A 19,473-nucleotide genomic window follows, 5' to 3' on the forward strand; every position below is an offset into this window, starting at 1 on the left:
TATGGACTGCAGCATGCCAGGCTCCTCTCTCTATGGGATTTCACAGGCAGGAATGCTTGAGTGGGTTGCCATTTCCTGCTCCAGGGGATCTTCCTGACCTAGGGATTAAACCCACATCTCTTGTATCAGCAGGAAGATTCTTTACCACTGAGCCACCAGGAAAGCCCAAACATGCCTACTCCGTTATCAATGTTCCCCAACAGACTGGTACATTTTTTACAATTTTATGAACTTACATTGACGCTTCCCTGGTGCCTCAGCTGGTAAAGAATCTGCCTGCAATGCAGGAGACCTGGGTTTGACCCCTGGGTTGGGGATATCCCCTGGAGAAGGGAAAGGCTACCCACTCCAGTATTCTTGCCTAGAGAATTCCATGGACTGTATAGTCCATGGGGTCACAAAGAGTCGGACACAACTGAGCAACTTTCACTTTCAACTTACACAGACACATCATCATCACTCAGAGTTCATAGATTACATGAGGATTCATCCTTGTACACTGCTGTTGCTGTTCAGGCACTAAGTCATGTCCAACTCTTTGTGACCGCATGGACTGCAGCATGTCAAGCCACTCTTTTACTATCTCCCAGAGTTTGCTCAAATTCAAGTCCACTGTGCACTGTGGGCTTAGACAAATATATAATGACATGTGACCACCATCACGGTATCATAGAGAGTCATTTCTCTGCACTAAAAATGCTCTGTACTCTGCCTACTTATCCCTTCCCCAAATCCCTGGCAAGAACTGATCTTCTTACTGTCTCCCTTATTTTGCCTTTTCCAGACTATCACATGGTTGGAATCATACAGTATGTAGCCTTTTCAGATTATCTTCTTTTACTTAATAATGTGTATTTTCTTTTGGCCTGAATAGTATTCTCTTCTCTAAATGTACCACAATTTATTTATCCATTCACTCCCTGGGGGACATTTTGGTTGCTTCCAAATTTTGGCAATTATTTATAGATTTTAAAAATTTATATATAATTGGCATATAACATTATATTAATATCAGGGGTATATCATAGCAATTTGATATTATGAAATGATCACCACAATAAGTCCACTTAACATTCAGTACCATACATAGTTACAAATATTTTTCTTGTGATGAAAACTTGAAAATATACTTTCTTAGTATTTTTAAGCATACAATACAGTATTATTATCAATAGTCCCCATGCTCTGTGCTGCAATAGTTTCAGGTCTTACAGTTAAGTCTTTAATGCATTTTGACTTAATTTTTGTATATAGTAAGAGAGGTCCAATTAGGTTTCTTATCCCTTCACTCTGTGAAGCTGGCTACCACCTGGGCTTCCCCAGTGATTCAGTGGTAAAAGAATCTGCCTGAAATGCAGGAGATGCTGAGAAGACCAGGATCCAGTTCCTAGAGTGGGACGATCCCCTGGGGAAGGAAATGACAACCCACTCCAGTATTCTTGCCTGAAAAATCTCATGGACAGAGGAGCCTAGCTGGCTACAGTCCGTGGGGTTTCGAAGGGTTATACACGACTGAGTGACTAAACGACAGCAATATACATCCACACCTCATCTTCAGAAGTGTCTGCTTAATGTGTGTTCAGTGTCCGCTTAACGTGTGTTCAGTGTCCGCTTAATGTGTGTTCAGTGTCCGCTTAACGTGTGTTCAGTGTCCGCTTAACGTGTGTTCATTGTCCGCTTAACATGTGTTCAGTGTCCTTCCTTCCTTCCATTCTCTCATCCTTGCTTTCTGCCATGTCACTTTCTGACAGATGATCTCATGTCAGAAGGACATAATGCAGGTATGTTCAATCTGCCAGGTTTAACCAAAAGCACAGAAAGGTTTTCTAACCTGTCCTGTCCTAGAATTCCTGAGATGATTCTTATGTGGTCATATCACACTATGTTTTCATCTACCCTTGGACCGAGCTCACTAATATCTTATGAGGGGATTTAATAGTACATGTTTATAAGCAATATTAACCTACAGTTATCACCTATCTTGTGTTTACCTGGATTTGATAGCAGAAATGTGGCAGCCTCATGATAATTTGTGGTGATTTAAATTTTTTTAACTTATTTTAATGATTGAAGACAAATATGTTCTGATCTTTGAAGGATGACTGGAAATTTCTCATTAAACTCTTTGAAACCGATTTCTGGGAGGGAAATGAGGAGAGGGCAGGTTTAGGACAGGTCTGGAAGGATATTATACATCTCTCCTATTCATTTTAGTTCTATTTATTTCTCAAGTTTTCTCAGTTTTGATCATTTCTGTTTTCTTAAAAAGTAACAATTTTTCCTAGATTGTCAATTTATTGGTAGGAAATTATATAAGAATTTCTTTTATAAAATTTTAATCTTTTCTTTAACTAAAGACATATCCCTTTCCTTATTCCTAGCATTGTTCATTTATGTCTTTTCTTTCATTCTCTTGATCAAATGTTCTATTTTGCTGTTCTTATCCAAGAACCTTTTGATTCTTTTGGTTCCATTACTCTTATTTTTTGTTTGAGATTTAATTAAATACTGTTTTTAAAAATAATATTTATAAAAAATTATATTTATATATTTTTCTCTTCTTTATTCTAGTCTTCAGCTTTCTTGGGGGATTATCTTGATTTCTTATTCTAACACCTTGATTTAAAGTTTAATTTACTTTTCAATAGAGGAGAAATATCATATGACATCCCTTGTATGTGGAATCCAAAAAAGAAGTTATACAAATGAACTACTTACAAGACAGAAAAAACTGACAGACTTAAGAACATATGGTTGCCGGGGGAAGGGCTGGGGGAAAGGATAGTTAGGGAGTTTGGGATGGGCATGTAAACACCGCTGTATTTAAAATGGATAACCAACAAGGATCTACTGTATAGCACAGGGAAGTCTGCTCAATTTTATGTGGCAGCCTGGATGGGAATGGGGTTTGGGGGAGGATGGATATGTGTATATGTACATACCTGTATATGTATGGCTGAGTCCCTTTGCTGTTCATCTGAAACCATCACAACATTGTTAACTGGCTACCAGTTCAGTTCAGTTGTTCAGTTGTTCAGTTCAGTAATTGGCTATGCCCCAATACAAAATAAAAAGTTCAAAAAAATCAAGTTTAACTTAGTATATAGTGTTTCCTATTTTTTAATAAATGCATTTTAGGCCATGAATGTTCACCTTTGTGCCACTTTAAGTATGTTTGTGGTTTTGTATGTATTGTTTTCATCAGCGTTTATTGCTCAACCATGTGTAATCTATATATTTTTAAAATTTCATTTCATTTTGTTTATTTATTTACTTCTGTCTGCACTAAGTCATCGCTGCATGTCTCTAGTTGCAATGTGCAGACTTCTCATTGCAGTGACTTCTCTCCTTGTGGAGCACGGGCTCTGAGCACTCAGACTCAGTAGTCGTGGGGCACCGACTTATTGCCCCTTAGCATTTGGGATATTCCCGTGGCCCTTGCATTGGTAGGCGGATTCTTTAGCACTGGACCACAGAAATCCCTGTAATTTATATTTTTATTTTCTTTTTAACTTTTTTTAAAAAATTGGAATATGGTTGTTTTACAATGATTTGTTAGTTTCTGCTGTACAGTGAAGTGAATCAGCTGTATGTACACATATATCCCCTTCCTCTTGGACCTCCTTCCCACCCTCCCCACATCCTACCCTTCTAAATCATCACAGAGCAAAAGCTGAGCTCCCAGCTAAGGACTGTTGAGCAGGAGCTTTCTTTTAATATAAATTTATTTATTTTAATTGGAGGTTAATTACTTTACAATATTGTATTGGTGTTGCCATACATCATCATGAATCCGCCACAGGTGTACACGTGTTCCCCATCCTGAACCCCCCTCCCTCCTCCCCTCTCCCCTCCCCCCCTCCCCTACCATCCCTCTGGGTTGTCCCAGTGCACCAGCCCCAAGCATCCAGTATCCTGCATCGAACCTGGACTGGCAATTTGTTTCATATATGATATTATACATGTTTCAATGCCATTCTCCCAAATCATCCCACCCTCGTCCTCTCCCACAGAGTCCGAAAGCCTGTTCTATACATCTGTGTCTCTTTTGCTGTCTCGCATATATGGAATTTAGAAAGATGGTAACGATAACCCAGTATGCGAGGAGGAGCTTTGAAATTTTCTCAGAGGATGATTAGGAAAGGTCTTTCTTTGCCTAGTTACTTATTCTGATCTTTTCACATATGATTAAGATTTTTTCACTTAATAGTCTACTGTTATTTCTTTTGTAGTCTAATGCTCGTCATCTTTGAGGCTTCTCCGTGTTTGAAAGACAGTATCGTGTAATGATTAATAGTGTAGTATCTAACTCCAGATAGAGGAAGGGTAGGTGAAGGGATAGGTACAAGGTTGGGAGGGATGTTTTGAACCCCAGGGCTGCCATTGTGGAGGTAGGGCAGCCTGAGTTTCCTACCTGTAGAATGTTGCTGTTCAAAAAAAGTACCCATTGCATGGAAGAGTTAAAGTGTGTTAAACCACATACAGGAGAAGGCAATGGCACCCCACTCCAGGACTCTTGCCTGGAAAATCCCATGGACGGAGGAGCCTGGTAGGCTGCAGTCCATGGGGTCGCTAAGAGTCGGACGCGACTAAGCGACTTCACTTTCACTTTTCACTTTCATGCATTGGAAAAGGAAATGGCAACCCACTCCAATGTTCTTGGCTGGAGAATCCCAGGGACGGTGAAGCCTGGAGGGCTGCCGTCTATGGGGTCGCACAGAGTCGGACACAACTGAAGCGACTCAGCAGCAGCAGCAGCAGCAGCAGCAGCAAACCACATACAAAGCCCTTAGAAGAGTGCTAATAGTGAGCATTCAAAAATATCAAATGCTTACTTACAAAACAGAAACAAAGATATAGAAAACAAACTTTTGGTTACCAAAGGGAAAGAGGGGAAGGGATAAAATAGGGAGATAAGGATTCACATATAAACACTACTATACATAAAATAGACAACTAATGAGAACCTACTGTATAGCACAGGGAACTCTGCTCAATACTCAATGCTCCTTAGCTTTGTAATTGTTCGGTGTATCTATTCCAGTCCCTTGGGTTTGAATCCCATTGAGTGATTTCATTCACATGTCCCTTAAAAATAGAATATAACTGGATTTTGTTTTCTACTCTACATACATATTTCTATATTTTGTCAGTTTTTACGTTAAAATTTATTTTGACCATTAGTGTGTTTGTATTTATTCTTGCTATTATTAGTGCTTTGTGTGCATAAGGTACTCAAGAAAAATCGAAGGACAAAGCAGACAAAATTCCTATGCTTGTGGCATATGTATTTTGGGAGAAGATAGTCAGAGAATAAGATAATAAGCACTAATTAAAATAAATAAGTAATTTAGTATGTTAGGGAGTGATAAGGAGATGGACAATAAAAATAGAGCCAGATTAAGAGGTTGTGAGTATGTAGTTTGGGTGGGAGGGCTGTGGTTGTGGTTTTGAGTAGGTTGATCAAAACGGTCCTAATTGAAGTGACACAGAATAAGGATTTTAAAAAGATGAGAGAGTCATTCATTATATAAATGTCTGGACAAAGAACATATCACATGGAGGAAAGAGCCAGCATCTCATTCCTAGAACTGTAGTATGCCTGGTATAGTCAAGAAATAACAAAGAGGATGGTGAGGTACCCCAGACAGAAGTGAGATAGAGGAAAGGAGAGAAGGGCTGGATCATTTTAGGTCCTCTGAGCACTGTAAGGACTTGGCTTTTACTCGGGGGGGTAGTAGGGAGCCATTGAAAGTTGTGGAGCTTTTTATATGCATAATGGTGCTTTTATTTCCACAGGATAGGTTCCAACAGTATGATGGACTTCTGGGTCAATCTATGTGTCTTAAAATTTACTAGATATTGCTAAATCTTTTCTGAAAAGGCTATAGCAATTCTTGCTCATTCCAGCAATGCATGTATGTTTCTTTGAATCTTCTCCCACATTGCAAGGTCATTTAAGAAGTTATTTTTGCCAATCTAAGGGGTGAAAAATGGTTTCTCATTACCATTTTAGTTTGTATGTATTCATATGTTTATTGGAGGCTTTTACTGTCTCTTCTCTAAACTGTTCAAGTCCATTTTCTTTAGAATTATTTGTCATATTTTATCAACAGGCTGGAGCCTTTGTATATCATATATATTAAGCCTTTGTCATATTGGTTGAAAATATATTTATACATTGTATTTTAATGTCTATATTGTTTTTTACATTTAAACGTATTAAATCTTTTTCTACTTTCTTTTTTTAAATTAATTGTTATTGGGATAGAGTTGATTTACAATGTTGTTAGTTTCTGCTGTATAGCAAAGGGAATCAGTGATACATATCCACATACCCACTCTGTTAAATTATTTTCCCATATACTAATAGGTCATTACAAAGAACTGAGTAGAGTTCCCTGTGCTATACAGCAGGTCCTTCTTAGTTATCTAGGCTTCTTGGTGGCCCAGTGATAAAGAATCCGCCTGCCAGTACAGGAGATGCAAGAGAAGTGAGTTTGATCCCTGGGTTGGGAAGGTCCCTTGAGTAGAAAATGACAACCCACGCCAGTATTCTTGCCTGGAAAATTCCATGAACAGAGGAACCTGGTGGGATACAGTCCAGGGTGTCAGAAAGAGTCAGACACGGGCTGAGTGACCAGGCATACACACAAACACACATTAGTTTTCTACTGTATACAGTCATTTGTATACGTTAATCTCAATCTCCCACTTTATTCCTCCCCTCTTTCCTGGCATCGTGTTTGTTTTCTACATCTGTGACTCTGTTTCAGTTCTGTAAATAAGTTCATTTGTACCATTTTCTTAGATTTCACATATAATTGATATCATATAGTAGGTATCTTTGTCTGACTTACTTCACTCAGTATAGCAATCTCTAGGTCCATCTATGATGCTGCAAATGGCATTATTTTGTCCTTTTTAATGGATGGGTGATATTCCATTGTGTATATGCGCATATATGTACATACAAATGTGTGGGTATATATATGTGTGTATATATGCATATATATATATACATATGCCGCATTTTCTTTATCCATTCCTCTGCTGATGGATGTTTAAGTTGCTTCCATGTCCTGGTTATTGTAAATAGTGCTGCAACGTATGTTTTCAAACTATGGTTTTCTCTGGATATATGCCCAGGGGTGGAATCACTAGATTATATGATAGCTCCATTTTTAGTTTTTTCAAGAAACCTCTGTACTGTTCTCCATAGAGACTGTACAAATTTATATTTCCACCAAGAGTTGCATTCTCCATGCCCTCTCCAGCGTTTATTATTTGTAGATTTTTGATGATGGACATTCTGACCAGTGTCAGGCGATAGCTCAAGGTAGTTTTGATTTGCATTTCTCTAACAGTGACGTTGAGCCTCTTTTCCTGTACCTTTAGGCCGTCTTTATGTCTTCTTAGGAGAAATGTCTATTTAAATCACATACAATTTCAATGGGATTACAAGCTGCAAGTGTACCACACTTTTACAATAATTTTGGAAGGATTGACATTTTAAAATTATTATGCTTTCCTGATTGGAAGCAAGTTATATTATCTCTATATATTTAGATCTTGTTTTAATACCTTCATTAAGATTTTATATAAATCTTATATTTTATATGAATCAATAATAAGATTTTATAGTTTTTCTTCATATTTTCAGGTGTTTATACACACATATATACTTGCTATTACATTTGAAATATTACTTTATTTCTTTTCAATTTATGGTGTTCCAAATAACATCTATAAATTTTGTTCATGCACGTTGGCAAATTCTTTTTCTAGTTCTTATGGACTTAGGTTAGAACTCTGGGGTTTCTATGTATGTATGTTTTTAGTATTTATACCAACCACTTCATCTTCTTATCAAAACTACTAAAAATATGTACATATATAATATACATATAACAATGATGGTAATAGTAGGCATCCCTGTCTTTTTTTCTATTAAAATTATTTCATCATTTCAATGTCTATGGTAATATTTGTTATTTTTGTAGACTTAATATTGTGTTCAGTATCTGTATATTTCACGTAGATTTTACAAAATGGCTGTTAGGTCTTAAGAAATTTCCTTTTAAAATTATTATGGATATATTTATATACTTTTTCTCATTTTGTTTGTTGAGGTAATAAATTGCATAAAGAGATTTCCTGATGCTAAACTATTTTTACTCATTCTCAGTGTACTATTTTCCATTTTCTTCCACTTTAAAAAAAAATAACCTCTAAACCACAAAATATCATCTTTGACCCAACAGAGTAATTTTTGTTTTGTTTCATTAACCTCTGGGTGGTTTATTTTCCTTACTATGCAGTCTATTTAGCTTCTACTGCCTATAACTTTTTGTGACATCATTTATGTTCAAGACTGTGATCTGTATTGATCTGCATTTAAAGGACACTGGAGGGAAATGTTCTGTTTTCAGGTTATAAGATTAAATAATAAAATATTTTTGCTAATTTATCCAGAGCTTATATATTTTGATCATTTTTGAATATGTGAAGAGTCAAAAGCTAGAAGTGAACTGTTTCTCAATATTCATGAAATCTTTGCCCCATTATTTGTCTATTGAATTTTGCTTTGAGTTGGGTATTAATACCTTTATTTTTTGTTTTGTTTATATTTGAATACCATAACTTGCCTATCTTTGATTTAACAAATTTTGTGTCACTTTTTTTGTCTCTTGTTGGATTCTATTTTTGATCCTGTGCCTTTCAATATAATTTTTCATTTACATTTAGTGTTCTTAATGATACATTTTTCATGCTTTTTTCTTAGTTTTTAGAATTCTATTGTTTTTCTTGTTTTGTCTTCTCTAAAAATCCAAACAATATTTCCATTTTATGTTATCTTTTAGTGATTCACAAGGCTCTGTAAGAGTCTGATTTCACTCAACCAGTGGTTACTTTCAGCTTTTCAAAATAATTTAAATCTATATTTCTACATTTTTAGTGTTGAATTTGAAATCATATATTCAAACTTTTCATATTTAAAAGAAATAATACAAATTTTCCTTTACCAGTAAAGTCAACAGTTTGTTTATATAACTCAAAATTTTACATCAAACCAGTTACAGTTATGTTTTTATGCCAAGTTAAATTTGTATCCTTCTAGATTAATTTTCTGTTTATTTCGATTATGTATATATTTTGTTAGATTCATACCTAAATATTTTAAATTTCAATTAAATTAATTCTAAAAATGCTTAGATATAAATCTAATAAAATACATACAGAATTGCTCCTTGGAAGGAAACCTATGACAGATCTAGACAGCATATTTATAGACAGAGACATCACTTTGCTGACAAAGGTCCATCTAGTCAAAGCTGTAGTTTTTCCAGTAGTTGTGTGTGGTTGTGAGAGTTGGATCATAAAGAAGGCTGAGCATTGAAGAACTGATGCTTTCGAAGTGTGGTGTTGGAGAAGACTCTTGAAAGTCTCTTGGACTGTAAGGAGATCAAACCAGTCAATCTTCAAGGAAATCAACTCTCAATATTGGTTGGAAAGACTTCCGTATCAGCTTGGGTGGCCAAATATGAAGCTCCAATAGTTTGGCCACCTGATGTGAAGAGCTGACTCATTGGAAAAGACCCTGATGATGATAAAGACTGAGCAGGAGGAGAAGTGGAGACAGAGGATGAGGTGGTTGGATGGCATCACCTACTTAATGGATGTGAGTTTGAGCAAACTTAGGGAGATGGCGAAGGACAGGGAAGCCTAGCATGCTGCTGTCCATGGGATCGCAAAGAGCTGGACACGACTTAACGACTGAACAACAGCAAATACCTAAATATTTTATATTTTTGGTGCTATTGTAAATGGTATTGTCTTCAGTTCAGTTCAGTGTTCAGTCGTGTCCGACTCTTTGCGACCCCATGAATCACAGCATGCCAGGCCTCCCTGTCCATCACCCACTCCCAGAGTTCACTCAAACTCACGTCCATTGAGTCAGTGATGCCATCCAGCCATCCCATCCTCTGTCGTCCCCTTTTCCTCCTGCCCCCAATCCCGCCCAGCATCAGAGTCTTTTCCAATGAGTCAGCTCTTTGCATAAGGTGGCCGAAGTACTGGAGTTTCAGCTTTAGCATCATTCCTTCCAAAGAAATTCAGGGCTGATCTCCTTTAGAATGGACTGGTTGGATCTCCTTGCAGTCCAAGGGACTCTCAGGAGTCTTCTCCAACACCACAGTTCAAAAGCATCATTTCTTCAGCGCTCAGCTTTCTTCACAGCCGAACTCTCACATCCATACATGACTACTGGAAAAACCATAGCCTTGACTAGATGGACCTTTGTTGGCAAAATAATGTCTCTGCTTCTCAATATGCTGTATAGGTGTTGTCTTACTGCATTTCAAATTCCAAATTTGCAATGCTGGTATATACAAAAGCAATTGATCTTTGTCCAGCAACCTTGCTATACTTAACTATTAGTTTCAGATTTTGTGTGCATGTGAATTTTGGGGATTTTATACATAGACAAACATCTTATCTGCAAACAAAGTTAGTTTTATTCCTTCCCTAACTCTGTACCTTGAATTTCCTTTGTTTCTTCTTCTTCTTCTTCTTTTTTTTTTTTTTTCCGGTGCTAGCTGTCCCTTCCAGCACAGTGTTGAATAAGAATAGTGAAAGAGGGGATCTCTCCCTTGTTTCTGATCCTAGGAGGAAAATGTGCAGATTTTCAGCAGTAAGTATGATACTAGCAACAGAGTTTTTATTAGATTTGCTTCCTCATTTTGAAGATGTTCCTATCTCTAGTGTTCTAGGGAATTCTACATGAAAAAGTGATAGAATTTGTCAAATGACTTTACTGCATCAATTAATAAGATCATTCAGATTTTTTTCTTTTACCTTGATTGATATCAAATGTTACATTGATTGATATCAAATATTGAACCAGCCATGCATATCTGGAATAAGTTATACTTGGTCATGCTGTAATTTGCTAATGCTTTCTTGAAAAATTTTACATCTATGTTCTTGAGAGATATTGACATGTAGCTTGTCTTTATCTGCTTTGGGTATTGCAGTAGTTCACAGCTCATAGAAGAAATTAAGTGTTCCTTCTGCTTCTATTTTCTGCATAAGAATGTGGAAAATTGGTATCATTTCTTCCTTAAATATTTGGTAGGATTAACCAGTGAAATTCTCTGGGCCTAGTACTTAGTTCTTTCACAAGTTATTAATTACTAATTCAATTTTGTAATGAATATAGGCCTATTTAAATTATCCATTTCTCCTTGTGTGAGTTTTGGTAGTTTGTGTCTTCCTAGGGTTTGGTCAATTTTATTTATCAAATTAGTGGGAATAGATTTGTTCATACTAATCCTTTGTTATCCTCTTAATATTCATAAATCAGTTGTGAAAATCCTACTGTCATTTCTGATATTGGTAATTTGTGATTTCTTTCTCTTCTTTTCCTTAGTTAGCCTGGGTAGAAGTTTATCAATTTTACTGATCTTTTCCAAGAACAAGCTTTAGGTTTTGTGGAATTTTCTCTTTTGTTTACTATTTCCAATTTCATTGATTTTTGCTCCTTTATTTCATTTCTTCTACTGTTTTAGGCTTAAGCTTTCTTCCCCCCCATTCCAGTTGGAGAAACATATTGTTGATTTTACATCTTTCTTCTTTTCTCAATGGAATATATTTCTTTGTAGTCACTGCTTTTTCAGCATCCCACAAATATTGATAAGTTGTGGGTTTATTTTTATTCAGTTCAAAATATTTTAAAATTTCTCTTAAGACTTCTCCTTTGACTTGTGTGTTACCTGAATGTATTTTTAACTCTCCAAGTATTTGGGGGAATTTTTCATTTCTTTCTGTTATTTATTTGTAGTTTAATTTCTTTTTGTCTAAGAATGTACTTTTATGATTTCTATTCTCTTACATTTAAGATGTGTTTTATAGCCCAGAGTGGATTCTCTCTTGGTAAGGGTGATTATTCCATGTGATCTTTTTTAAAATTTATTTATTTTTTAATTGAAGGATCATTGCTTTACTGATTTTTGCTGTTTTCTGCCAAACCTCAACATGAATCAGCCAGAGGAGTATGTATACTCTGCTGTGGTTGCATGGAGTATTCTAAAAGTATCGAATAGATCAAGTTGATTGGTAATGAATGTTCAGGTCAGCTATATTCTGATGGCTTCTCTACCTGCTTGATCTATAAATTACTTTAAAGGAAAAAAAGGGGGGCTGTTTGTGTATCAAACTGAAATAGTGGATTTGTCTATTTCTGTCACTGTTCTATCAATTTTTACCATACACAATTTGATGCTATGTGTTTACCATGTGTAAATAACATATTAAGGATTGTTATGTCTTCTTGAAAAACTGATCCCTTTGTCATATGTAATGCTCTCTTTCTCTTAATTAGTATTTTTTCTTGTCCTAAAGTCTTTTTTTCCCTGGAAATAATATAGCTACTCTTTCTTTTGATTAGTGTTGACATGGTATCTCCTTCTCCATTCTTTTTATAAGATTTTTTTTTTAACTGTGGACTATTTTTAAAGCCTTTATTGAATTTGTTGCAACACTGTTTCTGTTTTGTGTTTCAATTTTTTGGCCATGAGACATCTGGGATTTTAGCTCCCTGACCAGGAATTTAACACCCACCCTCTACTTGGAAGGTGAAGTCTTAACCACTGGACCACCAGGGAGGTCCCTCCTTCTCCATTCTTAGCATGTGTCTTTATATTTATGGGTTTTTTCTTATTGACAATATAAGATAAGATCTCATTTTCTCAGTCATTTTAACAATCTCTTTCTTTATTGAAATATAATTGCTTTACAATGATGTGTTCATTTCTGTGATACAATGAAGTTAATCAGCCATATGTATACATATGTCCCCTCCCTCTGGACCTTCTTCCCACCACCTTCCCCTTCCCACCCATGTAGGTCATCACAGAGCACCAAGCTGAGCTTCCTGTGCTTTATAGACAATCTCTGCTTTTAATTGGAATATTTAGGCCATTCACTCTGAAAGTAATTGTTGATATACTGGATTACATTACCGTGTTTTAACTCTTCTTTATTTATTGTATTTGTTTGTTCTGTGTCTCTTTATACCCCGCTCTTTTTCTGCCTTCTCTAATTTTAATTAACATTTTATATGGTTCCATCTTAGTCTTCTATTAACATACTAATTATACTTCTTTTAAAATGTTTTTGATGGTTGTCTAGAGATTATAATACACGTTTTATAGCTCTTCCTCTGTGGCACACGTACCTTATAGCAGAGTATATGCAGTTCCCTTCTCCCTTCGCTTATGACATTGTTGTCATTCGTGGCACTTGTCTGTATTGGCCTTCCGGGTGGCACAGTGGTGTGAATGGAAAGGAAAATAATGATTGTATAGAAATCTTAGAGCATGTGTAAATTGTGCTTTTTAAATCTTAAATCTATGTATTGACATAAGCATAAAGGAAATAAAGAAAATTTTAGGAACAACACTCAAAATGGATGTTTGTAGAGTGAAATTTCTCAGCCCTGCATGGCTGGAGTTGTCCTGATTCACTCTGCATTTTGAAGGCCTAGATCTGTTACTGATGAGAGGTCTCAAGTTATTCTTGCCATCATCCTCAATAACTGACCAATTTCTTAATTCCTTCTGGAATATTTTAAGTTCTTCTCTGGTTTTTTAGGTGTTGGCATTTCATCACTATGTGCCTTGGTTTGGTTCTCTTTCTTAAAATTTTGTTTATTTATTTATTTTCGACTGTGTTGGGTCTTCTCTGTGGCGTGTGGGCTTCTTGGTAGCTTCTGGTTTGGTTCTTTTAAAATTCATTTTTCTAAGTCCTTTGAAGAAATCCACATTATTCTACTCTATAGAGATCATATCTCCTTAAATAATTCTCCTGGTACGGCCCTCCTCTGCATTTTCGTGAGTATCTTCCTCGACTCTAATAAGGTTGCTGTTAGGCCTCTGAAGTCATCTCGGACTCCTGTGTGCTGTGCTGTGCTTAGTCGCTCAGTCGTGTCTGCCTTTTTGTGACTCCATGGACTATAGCTCTCCACGCCTCTCTGTCCATGGGGATATTCCAGGCAGGAATACTGGAATAGGTAGACTATCCCTTCTCCAGTGAATCTTCCTGACCCAGCAATCAAACCTAGGGTCTCCTGCATTGTAGGTGGATTCTTTAAAGCTGAGTTACACTGGGAGCCCTAGACTCCTGTACTGTCTCTCAAATTTGCTCTTTTGTGTTCTTTTAATCTCTTTATTTTGGACTTCCCTGCTGGCTCAGTGGTAAAGAATCTGCCTACAATGTAGGTCGGGTCGGGAAGATCCCCTGGAAAAGGAAATGGCAACCAACTCCAGTATTCTTGCCTGGGAAATCCCATGGAGAGAGGAGCCTGGCGGGCTGCAATACATGGGGTCACAAAAGGGTCAGACATGACTTAGCAACTAAACAAGAACAACAATCTATTTAATTTTCTGGGGAATTCCCCCAACTTTATTTTACAACCATTTTAGTAAATTTAGTAAATTTCTAAAAATCAATTTTTAAAAAACATCTAATACCACTGTCTCTTTCTCTGTTATTTCCTTTTTCTTTGTAAACAGAAGTACAATGTGTGTTCTCAAATCCTATAAAAATTTTAGAGGTTTTGCAAGCTTCTCCTACAATATCTCTGTTTCTCCTGGGGTAACCTTTTTCTCTTTTTAGTGTAATTATTTCTTCCTGAAGTTGAAGAATTTCCTCAAAAGTCTGCTGACCTGTGGTTATCTGTTTCTACTTAAGAGGAGGCTCTTGAAATCAATGCATCTGACTCACCAAATTAAAGAATAAAGAAGGAAATCTGTTGCAGGAACGGGGACCCCTTCCAAGGCCCAAAACTGGGCTCTTGTCTAACACTCAGAAATGAATTGTCTGAGGAGACACATGTGCTGACAAAGCAAAAGATTTTATTGGGAAAGGGCACCCGGGTGGAGAGCAGTAGGGTAAGGGAACCCAGGAGAACTGCTCTGGCTCACAGTCTTGGGTTTTATGGTGATAGGGTTAGTTTCCGGGTTGTCTTTAGCCAATCATTCTGACTCAGAGTCCTTCCTGGTGGTGCATGCCTTGTTCAGCCAAGATGGATGCTAGAGAGGATTCTGGGAGGTGATCAGACCTGTGGGGTCTCCTTTTGACCTTTCCCAAACTCTTCTGGTTGGTGGAGGCTTATTAGTTCTGTGTTCCTTACCTGGACCTCCTGTCATAAAACAACTTATGTAAATGGTTACTACGGTGCCTGGCCAGGGTGGAAGGTTTCAATCAGTGTGCTTCCCCTAAGAAAACCATATGAACACCTCAATAGATGCATTTCATAATAATCAACATCTGACCATGGTAAAACTCTCAGTAAACTAGTAACAAACAGAAACTTCCTCTGTCACGTGTGTGTATCTGTGTGCATATGACATCATACTTGATGCATACATTAAATGCATTTTCTCTAAGGCTAGAAACAATGTAAGGAAGAAAGAAAAAAGAAACAATTTTTGGAAAGGAAGAAGCAGAGGAGTTTTATTTTCTGATGCCATGGTTATTTTTTCTATAAAATCCAAAAGCAGTCTACAAATATATTACTAGAATATGTGAATTTAGAAAGGTCATGAATACATGGTTACTGTTTCTTAAAAATCAATTCTATGTTCATACAATTGTTAGAAATAATTTAAAAAGCAGAATCACTTAAAGTAGCCCCACAAAGAATAAAATAGCTAAGAATAAGTTTAAGGAAAGAAGTGTATGACTCCTGTGTGTGTGTGTGTGTGTGTTCAGTCATGTTTGACTCTTTGCGACCCTATGGACTGTAGCCCGCCAGGCTCCTCCGTCCATGGAATTTCCCAGGCAAGAATACTGGAGTGGATTGACATTTCTTACTCCAGGAGATCTTCCTGACCCAGGGATCGAGCGCACATCTCTTGCTTCTCCTGCTTTGGCAAGCAGATCCTTTACCACTGCACCACCTGATACTGAAAGCTATAAACACTTCTGGCAAGACTAAGGAAAATTAAATAAATGGGTTGAACTCAGTGTTGTTAAGATGTCACTTTTCACCAAATGAGTCTAAAAGTTCGATGCAAACCCTATAAAACTCAAAAAGGCTTTTCTTGTAAAAATTGACAAATCAATTTTAAAAAACATGTGGAAAACCAAAAGACGTAGAAAATCCAAGGTAACATTTTCCTAATAGACTTCAAGTCTTTCTATATGCTGTAGATTCAGATCAATATACTGTTGGCACAAGGGTAAGCAAACAGACAAATGGCACAGAGTAGAAAATCTAGAAATAGAACCAGGATTACACTTTAAATTAATTTTTGAATATTTTAATTAGCTTGGGGGAGGCAAAGATTTCTCAGATGGTACCTAAAGTTGTTAGCCACAGGAAAAAAAAATGATAGCTTTGGCTTTGTCAAAATTAAAAATTTCTCCTCATCAAAATACATGGTTAAGAAAATGAAGGCAAACCACAAAATGGGTGAAAATGTTCACAATACATTTCTGTTGCTGTTCAGGGGCTCAGTCATGTCCAACTCTTTGTGACCCCATGGACTGTAGCATGCCAGGATTCCCTGTCCTTCACTATCTCCTGGAATTTGCTCAAACTCATGTCCATTGAGTCAATGATGCCATCCAACCATCTCATCTCCTGTCATCCCCTTCTCCTCCTGCCCTCAATCTTTCCCAGCATCAGGGTCTTTTCCAATCAGTTGGCTCTTCAAATCAGGTGGCTTAAGTGTTGGAGCTTCAGCTTTAGCATCAGTCCTTCCAATGAATATTCAGAGTTGATTTCCTTTAAGATTGACTGATTTGATTTCCTTGCAGCCCAAGGGACTCTCAAGAGTCTTCTCCAGCACCACAGTTCAAAGCATCAATTCTTTGATGCTCAGCCTTCTTTATGGTCCAACTCTCACCTCCATACATGACTACTGGAAAAACCGTAGTTTTGACTATACAGACCTTTGTTGGTAAAGTGATATCTCTGCTTTTTTAATACATTGTCTAAGTTTGTCATAGATTTTCTTCCAAGGAGCAAACGTCTTTTAATTTTGTAGCTGCTGTCATTGTCCTCAGTGATTTTGGCGCTCAAGAAAATAAAGTCTGTCACTGTTTCCACTGTTTCCCCATCTATTTGCTATGAAGTGATGGGACTGGATGCCATGATCTCAGTTTTTGAATGTTGAGTTTTAAGCCAGCTTTTTCACTCACAGTACATATATTAAACAAAACATTTCTTTTATAATATATACAAACTCCTACACATCAACAAATAATAAAAGACAACCCAGTAATATAAATGGGCCAAAGGCTTGAAAAGGCACTTCAAAAAAGAAGATTATGAATAGCCAATGAGCATATGGAAGTGTGCTCAATATTATCAGTCATTAAAAAAATACAGGTTAAAACTGTATGAAATACCATATTATATATTATAGACTAAAATGGCTAAAACTAGAAAGCTTATTTCTAACAGACTTTGGAATAGTTTGATAGATTCTAAAACTATTAAACATACTCCTACACAATGACCCAACAATTCCACTTCTAGTTATTTGCTAAAGGGAAATTAAAACATCTTGTCACCAAAAAACCTGTACAAGAACCACAGCTTTATCCAAACGAGTCCCAAACTAGAATACACCCAAATGTCCATAAATAGGAAAATGAATAAGTAGATTGTGGTTGGTCCACACAATGGAATATCTTCAACAATAAAATAACCAAATTTTTGTTCGTCTAACATGGATGATGAGCAAAAGAAGTCAGACACAAAGCACACACGATGTATGTTTTCATGTATACAGTGTTAAAGTGTTAGTCACTCAGTCATGTCCAACTCTGCAAACCCATGGACCAAGGCCCTCCAGGTTCCTCTGTCATGGAATTTCCTAGCCAAGAATACTGAAGTGGGTTGCCATTCCATTCTCCAGGGGATCTTCCCAACCCAGGTCTCCTGCATTGCACACACATTCTTTATCATCTGAGCCACCAGGGAATATGAAGTCCAATCATGCCTGCATGCTCAGTCATGTCTGACTCTTTGCAACCCTGTGGATGATAGCCCATCAGGCTCCTCTGTCAATGGAATTTTCCAGGCAAGAATATTGGAGTGGGTTGCCATGCCCTTCTCGAGGGGATCTTCCCAACCCAGGGATTGAACCCACTTCTCTTGCATCTCCTGCACTGGCAGACAGGTTCTTTACCACTACTGCCACCTGGGAAGGCCGTGTGAAGTTCAGTAACAAGTAAAATTAACTTATGGTTACAAAAAAGATAGCACTGTTTCCCTCTGAGTGGCTGTCTGGTTACAAGTGGTCAGGATGCAAACTGAGGGTGGAAGGTGTGATGTTCTGTTCTTAATTTTTCAAATAACGCAACAGTTTTCCACAACATGTGTCTGGGTCTCCAGGGTCCTGCAGGACTCACTGGTTGCTTTCCTGACCTCTGGGAGTATTTTCCACCTACAACAGTGGTTAGCGATCCTCTGATCACTTTTTGTCTCATAAATTTTGGTAGAACCCTCTCATCTGCTCATTGCCCCTGCCATTGTCCTTGTCATTGTGAATCCAATCCCTTTATTAGCATTTTTAGTGGGAGGTGGTGGCAATAATAAAAAGAAGATAAATTATTTTCTTTAATTGGCAGTATTTAACCAGAAACATTTTTTACAGGATGTTGATGCAATAAAGTGATTATTCCCCAATGCATTTTGGGTACTGAAAAGTATCCAAATATACCAGACAAAGGTGGATATCTTTATGATGGTTTTGATTGGGACAGACTGGAATGGACTTCTTTAGTCCTGTACTTCAGTCTTTCTTAACTTCCACACTTCTCTTCAATTATATCATTGTTTGTTGTTTCCATTGCTTTTATTTCTTTACTGAAACCACTTATTTTATATATGTTGGTTCTTCACAATCTATCCTTTATATATAAAATGTTACAGCCTTCACAAGCATCTCGGAATCTTGATGACCATTTTCACATGATATTCTTCTTCCTTAGGATGTCCACAGAAAATCAGAACGTGGAAGAAAGGCTTGTCTTTGAGACTGCACTCAGGCACTTCAAAAGACATAAAGTGGAGATTTCAACTGCAATTAAAAAGACATTTCCTTTCTTTGAGGGCCTTCGTGACCGCGAACTCATCACCAATAAAATGTATGAAGTAAGTGAGGTTTCTTATGTAACCATCTGGTAAACCATCCCCAAACTAAGTTATCCTTTGATATCCTGAGCACAGCTAGCTAACTGAGGAGTGTCCTACGAATAGAAGACTTCTTACTATTGCTGCAAATGTTCAAGTATTGTTGTGAGGTAGAAAGGGGAAAAGAGTGGAAACAGGTATCACTGGAGACAGTCCTTCCTCTGATTGAAGGGACGGTGCTCTTGGCAGCCACTGGAGTCAGGCAGGCTGGATCTAAAACAGTTGTGTTCCACAGATGTTTAATACACCACAGTACAGCATAA

General features: G+C 37.1%; 1 protein-coding gene across 3 annotated transcripts in view; it reads left to right on the forward strand.

Moving 5' to 3' along the window:
- Nucleotides 1-19,473, forward strand: part of LOC138077044 (nuclear autoantigen Sp-100-like) — an 80,549-nt gene that overhangs the window by 13,723 nt on the left and 47,353 nt on the right. For all 3 annotated transcript variants that reach the window (XM_068969421.1, XM_068969422.1, XM_068969423.1), the window contains exon 2: nt 19,009-19,171. In XM_068969421.1, coding sequence (XP_068825522.1) covers nt 19,009-19,171 — 163 coding nt within the window. The remainder of the gene's footprint in view (nt 1-19,008; nt 19,172-19,473) is intronic.

Source organism: Capricornis sumatraensis, chromosome 3, assembly GCF_032405125.1.
Source record: "Capricornis sumatraensis isolate serow.1 chromosome 3, serow.2, whole genome shotgun sequence".
Taxonomy (NCBI): Eukaryota; Metazoa; Chordata; class Mammalia; order Artiodactyla; family Bovidae; genus Capricornis; species Capricornis sumatraensis.